Genomic DNA, 22,290 nt, shown 5'->3' with positions numbered 1-22,290 from the left:
AAAAATTATTTGAGCACTAGAGTTTTTCCTTATTTTTAAATCAATTTGAAAAGGACCAAAGTAAAATAATAAAAACAAACAAGAATTAACATTCTCTTTATAGGTTTAAAAATATCAAAAGATAAAAATAAAATAAAAAATAAAATAAAAAATACCTAAGGTGTGTGCCCTTACTTAGCATTTTTATGCTATCCAAATATCTGCCTAGTGAAATATTATAAATGGGGAAAAAGTACCAGAAAAAAGATTTTTCTTAAATAAATTAAAGGAAAGCAAATGCAAAAATTGTTGACATCAGGTTTCAATTCTGCCATTAAGATAGAAATGTCTGCTTTAGTATGTGGCCCCATTAATTACTAGAGTCCTTTCTCTATATTTTCTTCGAACATCACAACCATCATATGGTGCAAGTACTATTTATGGAGGCCACAAAATAAAGAATGCTGATGTCATTCATTTTACTAATATAAGACAACTACAAAATCTACAGGGACTATTTCTATTTTTTTACATGTATTACTCGTGTGTGTGGCACATGTTATTACTAACTCAAATAATTACAGTAAGTGCTGTGATTTCTAAGAGCTGCAGTGTTACTAAGTTAAATTATCAAATACCTTACTTTCTTCAAAATATTAAAAGACAAACATACATGAGAAGTAACTGACTGGAAGAGCATGAAAAAAGCATCTCTAACATGCAACAGAAGCCTCTTATTCACTGTGATAGATGTTGGTAATTTTTAGTGTTATGGACTGAATTGTGACTCCCCAAATATTCATATACTGAAGCTCTAAACCCCAGTATGACTGGACTTGGAGACTGAGCCTTAAAGGAGATAACTGAAGTTAAAATAGATAAGGGTGGGGCTCAAATCCAATAGGACTGATGTTTCTGTATGGAGAGAGAGAAACCAAGAGTATGTGTACACAGAGGACATAGCAAGAAGGTGGCTGTCTGCAATCCAGCAAGAGAGGTCTCACCAGAAACCACACCTGCTGGCACCTTGACCTTGGACTTCTAGCCTCATGAACTGTAAGAAAATAAACTTCTGTTATTTAAGCCACTCAGTCTACAGTATTCTGGTATAGCAGCTCAAACAGACTAATATGAGTTAATTGAAAACGTCAGTAAAATCAGGAAAAAACATGAAAATGTTTTGTAAATATGCTGAACATCTTAAGTTAAAAAATTGTATATTCACTTATAATCTGTTGATATAGAATCAAGACCCACAAAGATTTCCAGCTTTGGCTTCTGTAAAATGATGCAAGAACTTTAAGACTCTTACAGAGCAATTGGGGTAGAGAAACTTAGATTGGGCTAACTTCTTTCCAATCTTTTATAGTCATCTCTCCCACCCCCAGTCCAAGAGTCTTCCTAGCACCTCAATTTAACCTATTTCTCTGAAATATTCCACTTAGCTTTTATAGAAATGACAACTTTATTCTCACACTCACATTTCACTGGTCAAGCTAGCACTTAGTTAGACTACATAATTACCATAACAAACATGGCTTAAACAGTTCCTACAACAAACACAAATGACTCGGCAAACAGGCAATTGAGCTGGTAGGTACAGAAGCCTCCAGACACAGCAGAGATCAAGCAACTCTTCCAATCAGCTGGAAGTATATGTCATGTTACAGGCATAAATACTGGTGTTTTAGGACAAAAATGGCCAGTACTGGTTAATCAACTGAGTTTGAAATGGAGGTTAGTTAAAAGGACTTCTACTGTATATCCAAATAAACGTCGTCCATCCAAAACTGTCACTTCTGAAGGTTGTCATTGTGTCAAACAATTTGGAAACCCCTCTTTTATCATTTTAAATTTCTTAAATGTTTTAAATATTTAATGGTAGATCATCATCCTTGGAACAGGTTGTGATTTCCAAGGAACAACAATTAAATGACCAGTGTGCTAAAATGTGAGCACCAAAGTCCAGTAACACAATTTGAAGAAAAGCAAGGTGTCACTGTACAGCAAAATAACTGTTTAATATTAATACATTTCTTTAAATGTAAATCTAAAAGTTTCAAAATACTGAATAATTAAGACATAAATATAACGAGTACAAGATGCCACCCCATGGATATCATTTGAATATAAACTTGTTTTAAAAGTGACAACCAGACACTTATGTTAATTATATCACCTACACCTGTATATAAATACATATACAACCACCCCTGAGTGAACATGATTCAACTATTTATATACATAAATGGCTTAAGCTTTCTGAAATGCCCTGATATTGGAGCCTGATTACCAAAGAAAGTTTACGTCATATTGAATCTTACTCAGTAATGAAGATGAGCCATTAAGCTTTTGGCATAAAGAAGTGACATAATGAATGCAGTGCTTTAGGAAGAGTCATTTAACAATTGAGAACTAGAGATGTGAAAAATGGAAAAGAGATCATTGACAAGGAGACGATCAGCACAAACCAGGTATGTGGTAATAAGGGTCTACGTTACAGACAGCAAATGAAAATTAGAAGCACAAAAGAAAACAAGAATTATGTAATACTATATTCAAAAAGCACCGTATGAGTATTAGTTTTCATTACTGTGAAAGAATCCATAAGCTGTGAATTAGATGAAAAAAACCATACATGGAGATAAATATCACAAAATCTTCAGGCAGTAACACTGTTCTTTTCTGCGTACTCTACAGATCAAAAACAAAGATGGGGCTCGCTCAAGTTTAGTGAACTTGGGAAAGCTGCGGTTGTCAGTCCATGTTAGTACAGCCCAGGGAGCATTCTGTAGATTTCATTAAGCTCCATTACGAGGCATTATTCATATCAATTCTGATCTGGATATTAAATAACCAATGTTTTGTTCTTCTCAAGAATTGTGTGTGTGTCAGAGGGAGAGAGAGAAAGAGCGAGCGAGCGAGCACGAGTGCTAGGCCCTAAGATGACGGCCAATTACTTTCTCCATTATATAAAGTGATATTTTTCTCTTGAGAACAGTATGCAATCAAGTAGGTTTTGCTTTTGGAGAAAAAAACAGTCTCTAGTAGACTGCTCATTAGACAACAGTTGTTTAAGTGTGAGTGTGTGTCTGTGTTTTTTAACTGTGTTCATAGCAAAGATGAAAAGTGAAGGTGAGCTTCTATTTCTATGCTGCTACCCAATTTCTGTATCCAACTCCTACCCTCTGAATCCCACCAAATCCCACAAACCTCCTGAACTTCTGCCTCTTCCTGAATTCGACAGCTTTTTAAAAATCAAGGACTTAGCAATTCCAGACTCCATTACAGGAAAACTATAAAAATCTCCTTTGGATTCTTCCAGAATTTACCCCAAAGATACTAGGATAATTTACCTCAAATTTCTTCACCTTTTCCATTGTTATCAAGCGCCTCGATGTGTGACTGGAAAGCTTCTGCTCACAGTTGCTAATAAGTTTCAGGCAAGGGTGCCAGGGTACCATCTCTTCAGTATATCTGAAGAAAGAACAGCTGACTTTTAGGAGCACTCACATGCACACCCCACACAGGATCGTCACAGGGTTATCCAATGCCGTATGGACGTCCCCCCATTTTATTTCATATAGACTAACTGTCCCTATAACCTATGAATAATCTGTATTTTTAAAAAGCAAAGTATTTTAACATTACCACATCTGAAAAAGGTAGTTTATTTTTTTTAAAGATTTTATTTATTTATTCATGATAGACAGAGAGAGAGACAGAGACAGAGACACAGGCAGAGGGAGAAGCAGGCTCCATGCCGGGAGCCTGATGCAGGACTCAATCCGGGTCTCCAGGATCACACCCCGGGCCAAAGGCAGGCACCGAACCGCTGAGCCACCCAGGGATCCCCTGAAAAAAGTAGTTTAAATCATTTTCCCTGTAGAATGAGTATGAGAGAAAATGCAAGTATGCTCTACGGAAGAATACCAAGCATTTAAATCACAAAAATACAAGACAATGTCCACGCTAAAGGATTCCACAAGAGCATATAGGACAGAAATATATTCCACAACTCCTTGACATTCATGAGGGACTGATTCATTTGGAGATTTTTATTAATTCCCAAAGAATAATGTCCAATCGGCATATACTTTCCCTATAAAATGAAGTGTCCCTGCAAAATTTTAATGGCACCTTGAAACTGCTATTAACTTTGTAAATACAGGATCAAAGTTATGTATAAGATTATTCAAATAGGCTACCAATAAAATAAACACTACATGGTCACCTTAACCATGAAATAAAATCAAATCCACGATAATGAACAGTGGTGACTGCTGCTATGCAACTCATGTGCTACGTGAATGGAGAGGAGGACACCTGGAAAGCAGGACAGACAGACTGCCATAGTTCAGAACAGGTTGTTGGCATCATTCCTGGCAGAAGAAACAGGTGACAGATGAGGAGGAAACAACTATGGAGCAGAATGCTGAAGAACAGCAGTGGACAGGGGCTCCCTAGGTATGGGTACCATTAAGGACATTGTAAATTGCCATTTTTTATCTTTTCCTTTGGAAATCTTGATACCTTTCTACGTAGTCTCTGCAAACATTTATTGTATGGGAAATTTTGAAGCTCTGATCCAAAATGGGAAAGGTGCCAAGTAGCATTTCCTGTAAAGGACCACCAGTCTCACCTAGCCCGTTCCAATGCATCAACATTGTCTTCACTACCGCTCTTTGACTGACTTCTCTAGCCCCTCTGACCTTCAGTGAGCTCTCCCTCATTACCTCAACCACATGCTTGAAACCTTCATCACCCACTTATCAAGCAGCATTCATAATGCACTTCACTGTATTATCAGTGGAAAGAATTCTCTTGAAGTCATTCTCTGCATCCTTCCTTAGGGCTTTCCAGTAAGTAATGACCAGTTCAGTTTTTGTCTGATCTAACATTTTTCTAATGTTCACTTGATAGCAGAAATGTATTTCTCATAACATTAGTTGACATCAAATCTGGAGTCTTCACATGAAGTATTTATGGTATGAAGCAATACATTCTACACCATGATTAATAGGAGAAGATATAGCCTTGACCTTAAGCTAGAAAAAGCAGGGTTTGTAGATGTCTGAAACAGCAGTAGTCAAACTCAGTTATGTTCCCTTTTCTAAAGGAAAAAAAAAAAATCTTATTTCCTGGCAGAGTTGACTTAAAGTACTCTTATTAAAAGTGACTTAAAGATATAGAAAGCCTAAGTGTGATATAAAGTCCATACGCTTATATTCCTTATAACTATAAAACCAAAAGAAATTTAAAATGAAATCTAAAAGTACAAAACCAATGTAAGTTTAATTGATACTGATGACACAAATGATGCTAAGCTGTTGAAACTGAGTCACCAGGCATTTTGCTTAAAAGCAGAAAAACAGTGGTGTCTTAGATTATCTTTTCAGCTTGATCTTTGAGTTTACGAATGAAAGAAAAAAAAAAGAATGAAAGAACATCATTTGGGTCATCATTATCATCAACAAGCTTGTTTATAACCACTACCCTATTATACTAAAACCAATCAATTTAGCATAATTCTTACCATACTAAGAATTTAAAAATATCAGGTAACAAAAAATTCTTTACTCTATATTTCCTAACATATTCCATACCCAACATACTGCAATGAACTGTGCAAACTGTTAAGTAGGAACCATAAACCTGTACTATGCCTGAGCCATTATGATAGTAAGGTATGCTATCTTCACTTCATTTTTATTACTATAGCCCTACAATCCAAACATCTATTTAAAACCTGAATCAGCCACAATAGGCAAGTCCAGAGAGACAGATAAGTGGCTGCCAGGGGCAGAAGTGGTAGTGATTGCTTATGTGTACGGGGTTTCTTTTGGGGTGACAAAAATGTTCCAGAATTAGAAAGTGGTGATGGTTGCACAACGTTGTGGATGTAACAAGGGTGACTTTCATGATATACGATTATATTTTTTAAAAGTAAAACTGTGCACATAGGCCCCTAGTTTTTCCATGAATCAATTTTGACACTTATTTTCCTATGAATCTTTACACCTCAAGCTATTTCCAAATGTCATTAGAATTTCACCTTCCATTTGAGAAAGACATTTTTGCCTGATTAGAGCACTCACTAAAAACAGTTCAAGGGATCACTTTTTCTTGGTTCCTAATTAAGAGATGAAAAACATGTTCACTGCTCTGAGCCACTCCAAAATTCATTTTACTAAAGTTTATCCCCAATGTAAATCAAACTATCATGCTATATAGGCCTTAAATTTATACAGTGATGTATGTCAATTATTTCCTGATAAAACTGGAAAAAATGTATCCCCCAAATCCTATACGGGGACATGTTTCTTTTTAAGATTTTATTTATTTATTCATGAGAGACACATAGAGAGAGGCAGAGACATAAGCAGAGGGAGAAGCAGGCTCCCTGAGAGGGGCCTGATGTGGGCAGGACTCGATCCCAGGATCCTGGGATCATGACCTGAGCCAAAGGCAGATGCTCAACCACTGGAGCCATCCAGGTGCCCCCTGGGACATACTTTATTAAAGCTTCTTTGTCAGCATTTCTATCACAAGCAGAGCAGTGAGATTTTCTATTAAAGGACATCTTTCACAAAGAAATGCAGTTTCTGGGCAGCCTGGGTGGCTCAGCGGTTTAGCACCGCCTTTAGCCCAGGGCGTGATCCTGGAGACCTGGGATCGAGTCCCACGTCGGGCTCCCTGTGTGGAGCCTGCTTCTCCCTCTGCCTGTGTCTCTCATGAATAAATAAAATCTTAAAAAAAAAACACACACAAAAAAGAAATGCAGTTTCTAATCACCTCAAGAGAGTTCTCTGTTTATAATGCCAATTAGAAAATATTATATGGCCACGTAAAGCAGACAGCTGCACTCACTGCACTCAGTAGCTTAGCAATTCCTGTAACATCAAACACATGGGAGTTGAATTTATGCCATCCAAATGAATATCACACAGATCCTCAGGGTCACTTGCAAGAAGCTGAAGCTGAATAATAAACCCATAAATACCAACAGTTTACAGTAATTCTATGCGGTCCGTCTCTATGAGTGAGAAGAATAAACTACTATGAGAGAGCACAGATGAAAGAGTAATTCTGCTGAGAAGGGTTGGAAAAGTATCACAGAGGCAGTGACAGTTAAGTTAGGTCTTGAAAGATAACTAGAATTTTATCAGCTGAGGAATGAAGAAATGTTTTATCAAGCAATGGGGACAGAATAAACAAAGGTGAAAAGATACAAAGTGTACAAAGCATCTTGATGCTGGCAAAAAAATCCAATATACTAACATGGGGAAAATCTATACTAGAGGAAATATGGCAAGTTTGTTGAGTAGCAATTTCTTCACTGCAATTTAAATTGCCAAATAGAAAATCCTTTTTCTATTTGAAGCTCTGACAATCCTTCACAAATAACTAAGAATTTAGGTGGCACTTTATTTTTATTATGTCTTACATTTTTCAAAATGCCCTAGGTTTAAAGAATTAATATTAAACTTGATTACAATATGTAATTCTTTTTTTTAAAAGATTTTATTAAGAGATGGTTGAGAGAGAGAAAGAGAGCACACACACGTGCTTACATGCACGAGTTGGGGGGAGAGGGAGAGGGCAAGAGACAAGAGGACTCACTGCTGAGCAGGGAGCCCAACCCAAGGCTAGATGGGGGACTCCAGGATCATGACCTGAGCCGAAGGCAGAAGCTTAACGGACTGAGACATCCAGGGGCCCCTGGTATTTTTAAACTTGAATCATATAACAGAATTCGGTTGAATAAACGAATTCAATAGTAGGACTAAGAGCCTATATTCACTATACCAAAAGCATAAAAGTTTTGTTTGTTTGTTTTTTTATATTTTTTTTTGCATAAAAGTTTTAAACTTAAGCTGGGCTAAGGTACAATTTTAAAATGAAATCTTTATTCTTAGGCCAATAAAAAGCTTTTTCAATTTTCAATTTTCAATACAATTTTCAATACAATTTTCAATTTTCAATACAGCATAATCAAACTAATTTTAAATTGTTTAATTCAGAAGCAAAAACATTATTTCAACCTTTTGCAGATGATTTTGGTCTTAAATTCAAAATAATATTTGTGCTATTTCAAAAGAACAAAGATTTTGGATGACATATAATACAGAAGTTAAAATAATTCATTTCCTAAAAACACAAGACAAACTAAGTTCATTAATAAATTAACAGTAATAAAATTATTAATTCATTAGTAAGATCACGTCAGGCTAAAGGGAAGATCATCTTAGTCATAAGCAGCCTGAGGTGATCTCTGTAAAAGGGCTAGTATCCACTCGACCCAGAAAACCCTATAAAATTATGCAAATCAAGAGGTTCAAATATTCATATCCACTTTAAGAACACACATGAAACTGCCCAGGCCATCAAGGCTATGCATATCCAAAAAGCCACCAAGTATCTGAAGCAATGTGTGCCATTTTGTCGCTATAATGGTGGAGTTGGTAGCTGTGCCCAGGCCAAACAGTGGGACTGGACATAGCTGATGGCCCAAAGAGTGCAGAAATTTTACTGCACATGCTTAAAAATGCAGGGAGTATGCTGAATGTAAGGGTCTAGATGTAGGTTTTCTGGTCATCAAGAACATCCAGGTGGATAAAGCCCCCAAGATGCAGCAAAGAACTTACAGGGCTCATCGTCAGATTAACCAATACATGAGTGCTCCCTGCCACACTGAGATGATCCTTACTGAAAATGAGGAGACTGTTTCTAAACCAGAAGAGAAGGTGCACAGAAGAAAAGGATATCCCAGAAGAAACTGAAGAAACAAAAACTTATGGCCCGGAAGTAAATTCTGCACAGAATAAATGCAAATAAAAGTATAAACAGAAAAAAAAATAAAGGGAAGGAAAAAGAGAAGTCTAATAATGAATATCAGAGAATGTGGACAAAAATTTTTCCAGGGATGAAGTCAGGGAAGTAAATACCATAGTCTTCCCATGTGAGCATTAGCCACATTCCTGGATAAAATCTTTCCCCTGACAAACATCTAAGATAAAAAAAAAAAAAATAGGAGAAGTGATAGGAGTGTCTGGGTGGCTCAGTCGGTTGTCTGCCTTTGGCTCAGGTCATGATCCCAGGGTACCGGGATCAAGCCTCATATCGGGCTCCCTGCTCAGTAGAGTGTCTGCTTCTCTCTCTCTCCCAGTGTGTGTGCTTGGCCTCCCTCTCTCCCTCCCTCTCTCTACCCCCTCCCCCACCTCAAAAAAATAAATCTTTTTTTTTAAATAAAGTGATAAAAATACGTATCCCTTTTCTATTTCAAATATATCCCTCTGATTATATGCATTTTGAAATTTTCCCTTGTAAATTATTAAAATCAAGAAGTCACTGAAAAAATATCCAGCATCCATTTTGTAAGGTCTTTAGAAATATTAAAAATACTTAAAAGTACCTCCAATTTAATTTTGTATAAAGAGAAAGGAAAAAACAAAAGAACTACAAAAGATATTCTTAAGCACATTCAACTTCAATTATAATTAAATAATAAACTACAAAATAGTGGACAGTCAGAAATGCCAAAAAATAAGAAGTACACAGAAACTAATGAGGATATTTCAAAAGAACACAGGAACCACCTCAAAGTGACTCCCACTGATCAAATCTGAGACAATTTGAGCAACAAAATAGTGACAGTAATGAATTATAACCCAATGAATTATATAAGCATCCATGATTCCATAGCAATATAAATTGATAAATTAGTAAACAAGCAGGAGAAGAAGGGAAAATTCCTTACAGTAGAATGCCAACTTAAAATGGAGAAGAAATGATGGAACAAAAAAGCACCATTGTGGTGGTTGTCAACAATGGAGTTGTCAATGTGAATAGTGATTTGATGAAAAGTAAGATATTGATGTGATCTTGGGATAACTTTCCCCATGAAACACTAATCAAAGGAGAAAATGATGACTTACAGTGGAGAAACCTGACAGAGAACCACATGACCAGATGATCCAGTTTAAGATCCCTAGTAGAGGTTAACTCTATGTGCCCCATGAAGCAATGCACAAAAAACACAGTATAATTTAGTGGTGTTCCTACCAAGGGCACTACATGAATATGATTATAAAAGAAACACCAATTGTCTTTCTCCCTCTCTCTCTGCCCCTCCCTGCCCCCCTCCCTTATTAAAAAAAAAAAAAAAAAGGAAGAAAAGACTTCAGATGGACCCTGATTGAGGGCCACCCTTTAATATAAGCCATATATTCTATACAACTGTCAAGGACACAAAAGATAAAAAAGAATGGGGACCTATTCCAGACTGGAGAAGAACGACATGATGGCTTAATGGAGCACATTTTCTCCAATGGACCACAATTGGTAAGATTTGAATAGGGTCCCTAAAATGGGCAGTAGTGTTATCAATACTGATTTCCAAACTTGGAGGGTTGACTGCGATTTGACAACAATGTTCTTATTTCTGAGAAATAAAATGAAATATGTAGGGGTGATTGGGCATCATTATCTGCAACTTCTCAAATAGTTCCAAAAGAAATGAATGATAATGGGTATGTGATTAATGTAATGGGAGGGGGGAGAAGATACAGTAAGCGCACATTAATAGTTGGAAAATCTGGATGAAATATTTTTTTTCTGCTACATTTGAAACTTTTATTTAAGTCTGAACCTATCTCAAAATAAACTTAAAAATTTAGCCCTGAAACTTGAAAAAGAAGAGTAAGCTTCTCTCTCTTTAAAATAAATAAATAAATCTTTAATTTAAAGAGGCGGTAGGCACTTGGGTGGCTCAGTTGGTTGAGTTCAATGATCTTGGGGTCATGGAGTCCAGCCCTGCATCAGGCTCCAAACTCAGTGAGGAATCTGCTTGGGATTCTTTCTCCCTCTCCCCTCCCCTGGGCTTCTCCCTTACTCTGCATGCTCTCTCTCTCTCCCTCTCTCTCTCTCTCAAAGAAATAAATCTTAAAAAAAAAAAAAAAAAAAAAAAAACAGAAAGTTTGCTGCTGGAATTCAGCTTATCTAAGGCAGGACCCACTTTTGTATACAAAGAAACAAAAGTGCTCTTTTTGGAAAATATTAATAAAACTCCATCTATCACCTCACATACCAGGCACCTGAGATCTGATAGACTGTTGAATTAAGTGAACAAAGCCAAAGGAGTAAGAAAACCAAAGGTTTGCTATTAACTGTAGACAAGTCACTTCACTCCTTGGAAATAATTTTCCTTATTTCTAAAGTGAAAAGATTACATGAGATTACCATTGGCAGCCAAACATAAGGCCAGTGTTAAGGAATCTGGGCATGAATGTGTACAGTCTTTTCAGCCAATAAACAAATGTGTGACTAAAGTTAGGCCATGGTAACTTCCAACACAAGGTTTATAAAACAAAAAACATCATAGCTTCCAACTGAGGACCATCCACCATTTTGAAAAGACAGATAAGTTAACAGTCTTCTAAAATGCATTCTGTATAATTATGTAAACACAGGAACTAAAATAATTTTTTTTAAAGATTTCTATGGCAGGTTAAAGAAAGAGCCAAATTTTGAGCTTGACACTGAACTGTCTTTCAAATCTAAAGACCCTATTTATTCAAGACATCTTGTGTTTCATTGCTGATGTACACAGCTCTGCTTGTATTTAATAATTACTAAATAATAAAACCCAAATTAATAATATGGAACATAATCAAGGCTTTAATATATGCACAGCTTTTATTTTGATGTTAACTTTTAAAAAAGATGTACTGCATATCATAAGGTGATAACAACCAATATATATTAATGTGAGCTAGTAGTAGATGGATCACTCAACTAAGTTGTTAGAAATTACCTGTCTGTGGCCTGGCAAAACAGTCACCAACAGCTAATGATATATCAGGCCCTGAGTTAAGAATGGGGACACAACCCAGGCTGGTAAATTTTTCCTATAAAGGGCCACACAGTAAATATTTTAGCCTTAGTGGCCACATAAATTTCTGTCACATGTTCTTCTTTGTTTTTGTTTTTGTTTTTCTTTTTAACAACTCTAAAAATGTAAAACCCAGGGCACCTGGGTGGCTCAGTTGGTTAAGGTTAAGTGTCTGCCTTCAGCTCGGTTCATGATCTCGGGCTCCCGGGATCCAGCTCCACATTGGGCTCTCTGCTCAGCAGAGAGTCTGCTTCTCCCTCTCCCTGTGTGCTCTCACTTTCTCTCTCTCTCAATAAACAAAATCTTAAATAAAAAAAAAAAAAAAAAAGTAAAAACTCATCTTAGCTCAAGTACCTTACGAAAACAGGCTGAAAACCGTATCTGAACCACATGCAGTTTGCCAACTCCTGATGTAAATACAAAAGTGAAAGCAATTCAATCACTAAGAAGGGGCCTGTTTTATATGCATATGTAGGTAAACAAAGACTATTATAAACATTAAACACAAAGATATTTATCCTGAATACAATGAGAAATAGGGAAAAAATTACATTGTATATACAAGCAAAATTAAAAATAAAATTATTTAATATTACATACTCTGGCGTGTACACTGGTAACCAATAGACGAGTCTTCCACCTAATACGAGGGTCTCAGCTGCAAAGTTTAACAGGTCAAAAAACATATCGCTCAGATGATAACTCAGGGAAACAGGAACATGGCTTTCTGGACTAGAAAAAGAAAACAAATTTCAAAATCAGTGAAAACCTTAAGCCTGATAAACTAAGCTAATTAAAAAGAACAACATACTTCTTCTCAAATTAGTGACATCTCATATTTAACTGTCACTTACCATTTTTCCATACCCTTTGGTATTTCCTTCTGAGAACCAGTTCTTCTTGTAGATTCTCTGATACCATATGGAGCTAGACAGAAAACATAAGTGTAAGTAACGTGAAGAGTCAAAAGTCACCTAATCACCAGTGAGGCACAGACAGACATCATGGGCCTCCAGATGGAACACTCGGAGAGGAACACATCTCCACCTATGAAATATTGCAGCCAAGAATGCGTAACACAGAACATTCTATTTAAAACACTGGGAGGGACAGCAGGCCACTGTGTTCTTCAAAAATGTCAATGTCATAAAAAGACAGACAAAGGCTGTGACAGTGTGACAAACTAAAAGAGGCCTAAAAGAGATATTACAAAATGCAATTCCTGACACTAGACTGGATACTGTCCCAGAGGGAGAAAACAAAGAAATAAAGGGATGTTACTGGGTGACTGACAGCAGTGGATGACAAACCAAAATTAAACTATTGCCTTGATTTATTGAAACTGAAAACTGTACTCTGGCTATCCCTGTTCTTAGGAAGTACACACTGAAGTATGAGGGTAAGAGGCCACAGTGCATCCGACTCACTCTCAGTGGACCAAAACAAAATACATACTTTATATAAATATACATGCAGAATGAGAATAGACTATTAATAAAAAGTCACCCCATATTTATAAAGTAGATTCATAATGACAGTGCAATGCCTTGATAATTTTTTTGTTCAATCTGAAACCACCTCTCCCTCTGCCCCTCCCTGCCTTTCACAGACAGGTGTGTGTTTTCTCTCTCTCTCTCTCAAGTAAGTCTTTTAAAAAATATATTTTTTTAAAATAAAACTCTCTTCTTTGACATCTAACACTCTAATTGCACATAACATTTTGGCTCCAGTTGGCATACTAATAACCAATTAGTCAAAAATTTACAACAGATATATGCTTCAAAAAAGAAACTGAAGAGAAAAAGAGAAGACAATATATGTAATTTTAAAAACCAAAACAGAAAACTCTTAACTACTGAGTTAAATTGGTATCCTGCCTTATATTCACAATTTTTCTCCTTTTCACTATGTGAAGAAGTCAGGGGGGATAATACTAGTACAACCTGATATTTTTCTGTGTGTCGATAAATTTTCTACTTTAAATGTAAATGACTTTAGGAAACAAATCCTACTCCTACTTTTGTATAAAAATAAACTTACGATCAGTGATGATTGCATCAAAATATGTGCCCTTCCTCCAGGAAGGTTTAGATGCATCTGAAACCAGGACATCAAGGTAGTATTTCTCTAAACCATATTGACGAAGATTCGCCCTAATGTTTTCATCTGGTCCTCTCCATTTCTGGTTTTTCCTACTAGCCTTTCCTAAAGGGAAAGAAAAAGGAATACAGAAACAACTAATCAAATGGAGCATTCTTATTTCTTATCGTTTAGCTAAAAGTAATGTTAACACATCTAAACCTAGATTTACTCGAATAAAACTTGCTTTCATTTAAAATCTTAACTTTATTTAAACAGCTATTTTTACTTCAACTTACTACAAAAAAAATATTTTGAATAGTAAAATGTACTAACTGATCTTGTTCTGTCATCTTTCAAGTAAAACTGCCTTCAAACATTCATTTAATACTTACTGAATTGAAAGCATATACAAGTAAGATACAAAGCTGTATCGAACATGGTCTCTTTCCTCCGAGAGCAAACAACCCCATGTAGAAATAGGATGAATCAGATCAGTGAAACAGAAACAAAGAAAGCAAACTTGGGAAATGCAGGAGCTCTGTGACCATGGAGAGAAGAAGTCAAATGGAGACATTACAGATGAAAAAAGTTAAAGTGGAGGTTGAAGGAAGAAGCTCAAAAATTCTCATTTAGGAGACACAAGTGGATGATGATACCGTTGATTAAGACTGGAGAAACAGGGGTGCCTGGGTGGCTCAGTTGGCCAAGTATCCAACTCTCAATTTCAGCTCAGGTCATGATCTTAGGGATATGAGATCGAGCCCAGCACTGGGCTCCACACTGGGCATGGAGCCTGCTCAAGATCCTCTCTCTCAAAGAGAAAGGGAAAAAAAAAAAAAAAAGAACAGAGAAACCAAGAGAAAAACAAGCTTAAAGGAAAAAATGAGATCCATTTGAAATGTATCAATTGTGCTTGTGAACTACCTATAGAACATCCAGAAAGAGTTATTCAGTGGGTAGTTAGAGGCCAGAATATATACATTGAGGACATATCAGTATAGGCATTTAAGTTAGACCCATAAGAATGAATGACATTTTCTATTAATCTAGGCAGCATTTACATGTTTGTTCTACAATTATTCTATTTTTATACACTCTTCTGTATCTTGATCTACTTCACAACAGAAACAAAAAAACCAAAAGGGGAAGAATGATATGACTCTGCATAACATGCACTGTGATAGGAAAACTGGTCAAAGAGAGAAGCCTAGAGAAAAGGAACATGTTATCACTGGTCAAAGAAACCCACAGGGCCTTAAGGAGATGGAGATGGAACAGTCAAAGAAGTAAAAGTACCACCCGATGAGGCCACGGTGCAGGAAACCAAGGGAGGCTGTATGAAGGTCAACACTGCCAAATGCTATAGATCTGTGGCCCTAGTAAGAGGTTTCTGCGGGCCTGGAAGCTAGAAAATAATGGGCAGAGGACAGTGAGGAGGAGGAAAGCAAAGTGGCAGCTAGAGGGGCCCCCCTACACAACTGACAGGAAAGGTTTCGTTCTTTTAAAATAGGAGACTTTTGAGAATATTTGAGAGCATAGAAAGAGATTACAAGCATATGAACAGAGGGCATATTTAAAAGCATCTTGGATAAGCTCTGAGAAAATTCTACCTCAATCAGAATTCTATCCAAGTAGACTGAAAGGTTATAACACAGCTTTCATAAATAAGAATTCTAGTAAATTACGTAGGACAATCTCCTTAAACATACTGCTTCTACTAAAAGCAAACCAGAATAATTCTTCTTAGCACTTTGTCTGCTCTAACATGTTGCCAAGAATATCTTTTTCTGGTTAACTCACTTAGGTAAACTTGGTAAAATACAACCAATTCTTCTTATGATAAATCTTGCTAAATTCCTGACAGTCAAGGAAGAAAAAAAGAGAGGTCAAACACAGTATGTGAAATTGTTTCAGGAAAAAAAAATAAAATAAAAAATAAGTTCTCACCAATATAGTAACTTGAGAATAACTGGGTGATGGAAAGAAAGGCTGATTCTAGTTACAACAATGGAATACCAACACAAATAGTTTCAGAATCATCGATGAAATTTGACATTTTTAGTGTCATTCAGGTATATGGGATACTTTCTTTAGTCTGATTCCATTCCATCAAATCACACATCATTAGCAAAGTGTCTAGATTTTAAAATAGTTTCCAAAATGGCTTCAAAAGCAAGCAAATGTGTCTTGAGTTAACCTCAGTCTAATGCAGAATTTTCTAAGTTACTGTCACCTTAACGGCTTCAAAGATATTTTGGTTGGTTATGAAATTAAAAATGATATGGTACTCAAGGACTAGAAGTTAATCCAGTATTCGTACAACGTTGAATTATGAAAAAAAAAAGGTGATAATCTTTAAACAGAAACAGTACATGTTATTAACACAGACATGCTGATTAGAAGATGACTAGTCTCTCTCCTACTTCTTTCCCAGCCCTAAAGTTCACAACCTTCGAGTCTGCCAATTTTAAAAAAAAAATTCTCTCAACTAAGCCTGTGGGGAGAGCTTTTTCTTATTCATCCTTGTGCTCCCCCAGGAGATCACTTTGCACATACTGGATTGCTTCATAAAAAGCAGATACCCAACGAAATATCACTATAAAAATAAGTAAAACTACATTATTATCACAACTCTGTATCTTAACATAAAAGACAGATGCATAACGCCATGTAAACCCATTTATTTATTTTAAAGGCACATTTGGTACAAGAACAAAGACTATAACAGTCTAGAACCTCTACTCACCTAAGCCATGAACTGTATTGTAGTCTATGTCTGACCCACATACGTATGCACCAAAATGAGCAGATGCTATCAGAAGGCCACCTGGAAAATCACACAATTATGGTCTGTTAACCAGAAAGTCCCAGATTCTTGTTTATTCCCCCACTTAACCCAATCCAGAGTCTTACAAACTAGCTGTAGGAAGAATACCACAGAAGAACACTGGTCCTGACCATATTTAGAAGGCTTCAGATTTAAAACCCTAAGCTGTGCTCACTACATTGTTCACAATATAGGGAATTAACATATGTCTTAGCATCATTACTTTAAACATACCACTTAGGGAAAACAAACCTTTTTTGATCAAAATAATGTATATTTAGACATTTTCATCTGATTTGGAGAGGTCTATACAAACATCTTGCTCCTTACTTACAAATGAGCATTTAAGGCTACTACACAGAGTTGGCAAAAAGTAAATTCTGACAATTGGGTTCAATTCCCACTGAAGCCTGAGTTTCAAATAACTAAAGAGGGCATAATTAAATATGTTAAGACATGACTCCCTACAAAAATTAAACTATTAGGACATGAAATAGTTATTCCTGTAACCAATGAAGCAATTGCCTTTTGTTTTAAACTATAAATATGAATTTCTGCATAACTTTACCAAGCAAGCATACACAAAAATAATTAATACAATGACTTTTCTGTTTACTTAGTGCTGTGACTGAAGTAAGAACAAATGTCCCAACACAATCTGACTGGATTAAATAACTTGGTGGCTGTGCCCAGCTCACATATGAAGAAAAATCCTAATAAAGATTTAAAAATTAATGAAACCCTTTAAAATAAAAGGTAGTATTTTCAAACTGTTCAAGGGAAAAAGAATTACAAAGTTAAATATTTTAATAACTGTGCTTTTAACTCAACTTTACTTTTTTTTTAATCTTCCAAATTAAAATTCTCTTAGTCTTAACAGCTCTACTGTAGAAAGATCTGTCAGTCAAACTGACATCAGAAATATACTCTTAAAACTATGCACAGACTCAGATAAGGGACAATAACTGTATTTTTTCCCTGATATCCTTTTCAAAGATAATCTCTAAAATTAAGATGGGTAGTGCCTCCAGAGGGTCAAGGTCTGTAAATTAATGGTGTTCTTTCCATAGCCATTTAAAAACACAGTCTGGGAACATGCACTTAAATAAATAGACTTTGCTTGTGAAAAATACTGTAACTGATGACTACTACTAGAGTCCCTAAAGAAGAGGATGGAGGACTAACAAGTAGAGCAGAAACCAAAACCTAGGTTCCCTCCTACTAACTACAAGAAGCATTTGTGTGAGAGGTAAGCTAGGTCAACCTCATCAGTCTTGTTCTATAAATGGAACCGTTCACGTTTCGGAAAAGATATTCTGTTGTGATGAGTTGGAATACTCACAAAATCACTTCACCCAAATTACGAGGAATTACTACGATTCCGCCAATTAAGGCAGATACTCACCTAGAAGAACTAGTTGCCAAGGGGAACAGAAAAGCTTTCCTGTGCTTCCTTAAACAGAACCTTATCCATTTGGTTAGAGTGAGTTTTGAGAAGACCCAATTTAGAGCACACTGCTGAAAGGAGATGAATAATCTGTTAGACTGCATCTGTGAGTTTACTTTGTGCCCTTTAAGCTTTCAAAGTTTTAAATAAAGTCAGTATATAAATTAGCTTCTCTGTACTGGTCACTGGGCAATCCCTGTTAAGCATCTGTTTTCTCAAATAAATTGAAGTATTTTTTTGCATTTAGTTATACCTCAGTTGGAGTTTCCCTGAAGCTTTCTGGTGGAAGAAGGGGTGATCAAGGAGGGGTGAAATGGTGAGGGGCCAGGTAATGCGACTCACCCAATTTCCTATTATATTCTCAAGTGTACCAATACCCCAAACTCAGTGTTCTAATTTAATTTCTCTTTACTTAAATAGCAACCACTTTAAGGTCAGGGCAGTATCTTATAGGCAAAAGGACACAATAAGGCACAATTAGGCACAATATTTGCCTAAATATAGAAACTTGTGATTCTCAACATTAGAAAATTTAAGAGAAAAGCCTTACAAAAAAGCATAGAAATGAGAGACTGGGCTTTGGTTTTGCTGAAAGAAAAGGAGAAAAGGAGGAAAAATGGAATACTACATACCTACAAGATCCATTTTCAAAACAAACTCAAACAAGTTACAATAATAGCCTGAGCAAAAGGATATGACTAGAAAACAGGAATTTTACTGGATACACTAGGAAACTTAGGAAAAGGAGACTACAAAGATTGTGGACAAAAATGGGAACAAAGCAGAGATTATTACACAGACTACAGAGACCAATTACTGGTCTCCTAATTGTCTCTTTTTCTCCCCACAGTCTCTTCCCAGGACCAGGACAGTCAGTTTCCCAACACCTGGCACCTGTGTCTATCATTCTGCAATGATAAAATTCAAAAGGAGCCATACTCCTTTCCTCACACTATGGATCATCTGAAGGTAGAAGGTGCCAAGGAGTGTGTAATACTGTCCTGGGTATATTCTCAATCACTAAAATAGCTCACTCACCTGAGACAGGGCAAGGAGAAAAGGAGTATTTATGAAGCCCTGTCATAAAATCATATTGCAGCTACCTAGAGCACCTGGCAGACACTTGTACCAATTATTTTCATTATAAATAAAGAATTAGATGTTTACAATTTTAACCCTCAATTTCCTTGCCTGATGTCACAACTTGCCAACAGTTGCAAATTATGAGTATCTTGGAAATTAGCCAAAGAAGGGACTAGAAAATGAGTTCATGGCCAAACTGTTCATCATCACCATTCAATATTGGCTATATCTAACATCTTTCATCAAAAAGGCATCTAAGTTCCTAACAAAATAATAATGATAACCATTACACAGTCTACTGAATGTCTACCATGTGTCAGGCAACTTCCTAAGAATTTCATGTGTATATATTTTACCTCACTTAATCCTCACAATATATTACTATCACCATTTTATCAATGATGGAACTGAGACCCAGACCAGTTAAGAATGTTGCCCAAAGTAACATAATAATTGATGGATTAAGGATTTAAAACTCACTCTATTTGTTCTTTTCTCTATACCATTTTGTCTCCTTTGAGGTCAGCACCAATTGAAATAAATATACACTCAGCTTACCAATTAGATAACAAAAGTAAAATTTGTTATTAAGTGATGCTGCACACTCAGTTAATAACAGTTGTATATCTAATTCACAACTCTTGTATATCATCAAGGCAGGCCTGTACCATTATACCATGCTCATCAATCCTTTAGCCATGCTCACACTAGAATAGGACTTCCTAACTATTAAGAGCTGGCCCAATGATAGGTATCTTCTCTCTTAAAATGGAGATACACAACTTTTTTAAAAATCTTATTAAAATGAAATCAACATAGTCACTAAAATGGAAAGGAAAGTACATTTCTACAGCTCATAATGTCATTCTAGACAACAATAGCAGACTGTCTAAGGAAAAAGGAAAGGCATTTAGGCAGGAAAAGATTATATCTCTCCTTTCAGCTTCCCAGAAACTTTCTACTCTATCTTATAACCTTAAGAAAATCACAAATAATGAGAAGTCAGTGGATAAAGCATTTGGAAAGCTCATATATTTTAATTTCCTGCTTTTAAAATGGAAAAAAATTGGATACATTTGACTTTGTTTTAAAATACTAGAAAAGGAAACAAGGAAAAAATGGCATCAAATACTTTGTGAAAAACTATGGCCATGGAGGAGGACACAGGGTTACTATTTCTCCAATCCTTCAGAAGGTACTACCCATCAGTGAGACAAAAGGCCCAAGAAAAAGGACAAACTATACTTAAGAATTGTATCTATTCACAATTACATCACCAATTTCAAAACAAAAGCCCAAAAACTAAAATTCTAAAGCTATGCTTAAACTACAAACAGAAATTACAAAAATATATTTTAGCAGGATCTTTGCAAACATCTTCCTCTTTGTAATTTTCAATTAATTGCCCTATGTAAACAGTCACATGACCAAGACCTACTACCCAATCTAAGGAGCTTCTCTAAAGCAAATTAGGGGCAGGTCTCCTTGCCCCACATACTGAAGGTAATCAATATTTTGACTGTAGTTAACATTTCATAATATATCTAACCTCATACACAAAGGAAAAGAAATTTTACCTATACTAGGAACTCCATTTTTAGACCTTACAGTCTTTTCTACATGTATGTATACATATTAAACATTATGTACATGTATGTATTCAAAGAATTCTTACTTCACAGAAAAAGTTTTGTTTGGTTTTTTTTTGTTTTGTTTTTTTTTAGAAAAGGTTTTTAAAGTTCAAGAACAAACTAAGGATTCATAAAAGGCTTATTAGCATTTGGAAAAAGAGAAATTACAGATCCATTCCCCATAGCATACAAGAAAAACTCCAGACCAGAGATCTAAAGGAAACTAAACTAAAACTATAAAAGTACTAGAAGAAAAACATAGCTAGGTATGTCTATAACTTAGATATAGGGAAATCTTTTGCATGACAAAAAGAATTACTTGCAAAGTCAAAAAACATGGCAAAAAAACAAAAGGCAAAAAAAATGGGAGAAAATATTTTATTTTGTGGATATATACACACACACTTCCATGCATGTAATATATGTATGTATACATCTTATATACTTAAAGAAAACAGGAGAGAGCTAATGTCCCTAATATACGAAATACTTTCAAAAATAAAGAAATGTCCACATAAAAAAATCAGCAAAAGACATGAAAAATAATTCAAAGTTATAAAAATGGCCCTTAAAATATAAAAATTTATTGACTTCACTCATAATAAGAGAAATACAAAATAACACTACACTGAGGTAACATTTTCATCCAAGAGACTGGTAACACTTCACAACCTTGACAATGAACTCCTCTGGTGAAGCAAGATTTAACAATATACATAATATTCTTCAACCCAATGAACTTCCTTTTAAGAATTTACCCTAGAGCTGCATCTCCAACATTATGCAAGTATATCTACAAAAGATTATACACTGCAGTCGTTATTTGTAACTCCAAAATACAGGATATGACCCATGTCCAAGTATAGGAAACTGAATAAATTATAGCATATACATCCATGAAGTACAATCATAAAAAAAGAATGAAGATAATCCCTATGAATTAACAGAAAGTGATTTCCAGGAAATAATTGAGAAAAGCAAAGTAGTGTAAGAAATAAGTAGAAATAAAATGTACATATCTGCCTATCATTACAAACAACAAACAAGAAGAATCAACTGAAAAAGACGTTGGTTATCTACAAGGGATGGGGGAGGAGGATGGAAGGGATATGGAAAAGAGTGAAAATTGTCTCAGTGTACCTTTCATATAGCTGACTTTTGGAAGCAAACTGATCTTCTACATATTTAAAAATAAATCCACAAGGATGGAAGGAAGTAAAAATCTAAAACTGAAGGTAAATTGAAAAAAATGAACTCCAAACTGATTTTTAAATAAAGGGGAAAAAGAAGCACAATATTTAACTTTACTGCTCGTTAGCTGGGGCAGAGAACTGAAAACATAGCCTAA

At 35.7% G+C, this 22,290-nt stretch overlaps 1 protein-coding gene across 3 annotated transcripts in view; it reads right to left on the bottom strand.

The window, feature by feature from the left end:
• The window catches only part of TRMT11 (tRNA methyltransferase 11 homolog), a 54,437-nt gene that overhangs the window by 16,199 nt on the left and 15,948 nt on the right, over positions 1-22,290 (bottom strand). For all 3 annotated transcript variants that reach the window (XM_055311422.1, XM_055311424.1, XM_055311423.1), the window contains 5 exons: positions 16,701-16,781; positions 13,913-14,077; positions 12,727-12,799; positions 12,473-12,604; positions 3,336-3,456 (listed from right to left, as the gene is read on the bottom strand). In XM_055311422.1, coding sequence (XP_055167397.1) covers positions 3,336-3,456; positions 12,473-12,604; positions 12,727-12,799; positions 13,913-14,077; positions 16,701-16,781 — 572 coding nt within the window. The remainder of the gene's footprint in view (positions 1-3,335; positions 3,457-12,472; positions 12,605-12,726; positions 12,800-13,912; positions 14,078-16,700; positions 16,782-22,290) is intronic.

Source organism: Nyctereutes procyonoides, unplaced genomic scaffold (assembly GCF_905146905.1).
Source record: "Nyctereutes procyonoides isolate TBG_1078 unplaced genomic scaffold, NYPRO_anot_genome, whole genome shotgun sequence".
Classification (NCBI taxonomy): domain Eukaryota; kingdom Metazoa; phylum Chordata; class Mammalia; order Carnivora; family Canidae; genus Nyctereutes; species Nyctereutes procyonoides.
The sequence above is the reverse complement of the archived record's forward strand: the minus strand, read 5'-3'. Positions and strand labels throughout refer to the sequence as shown.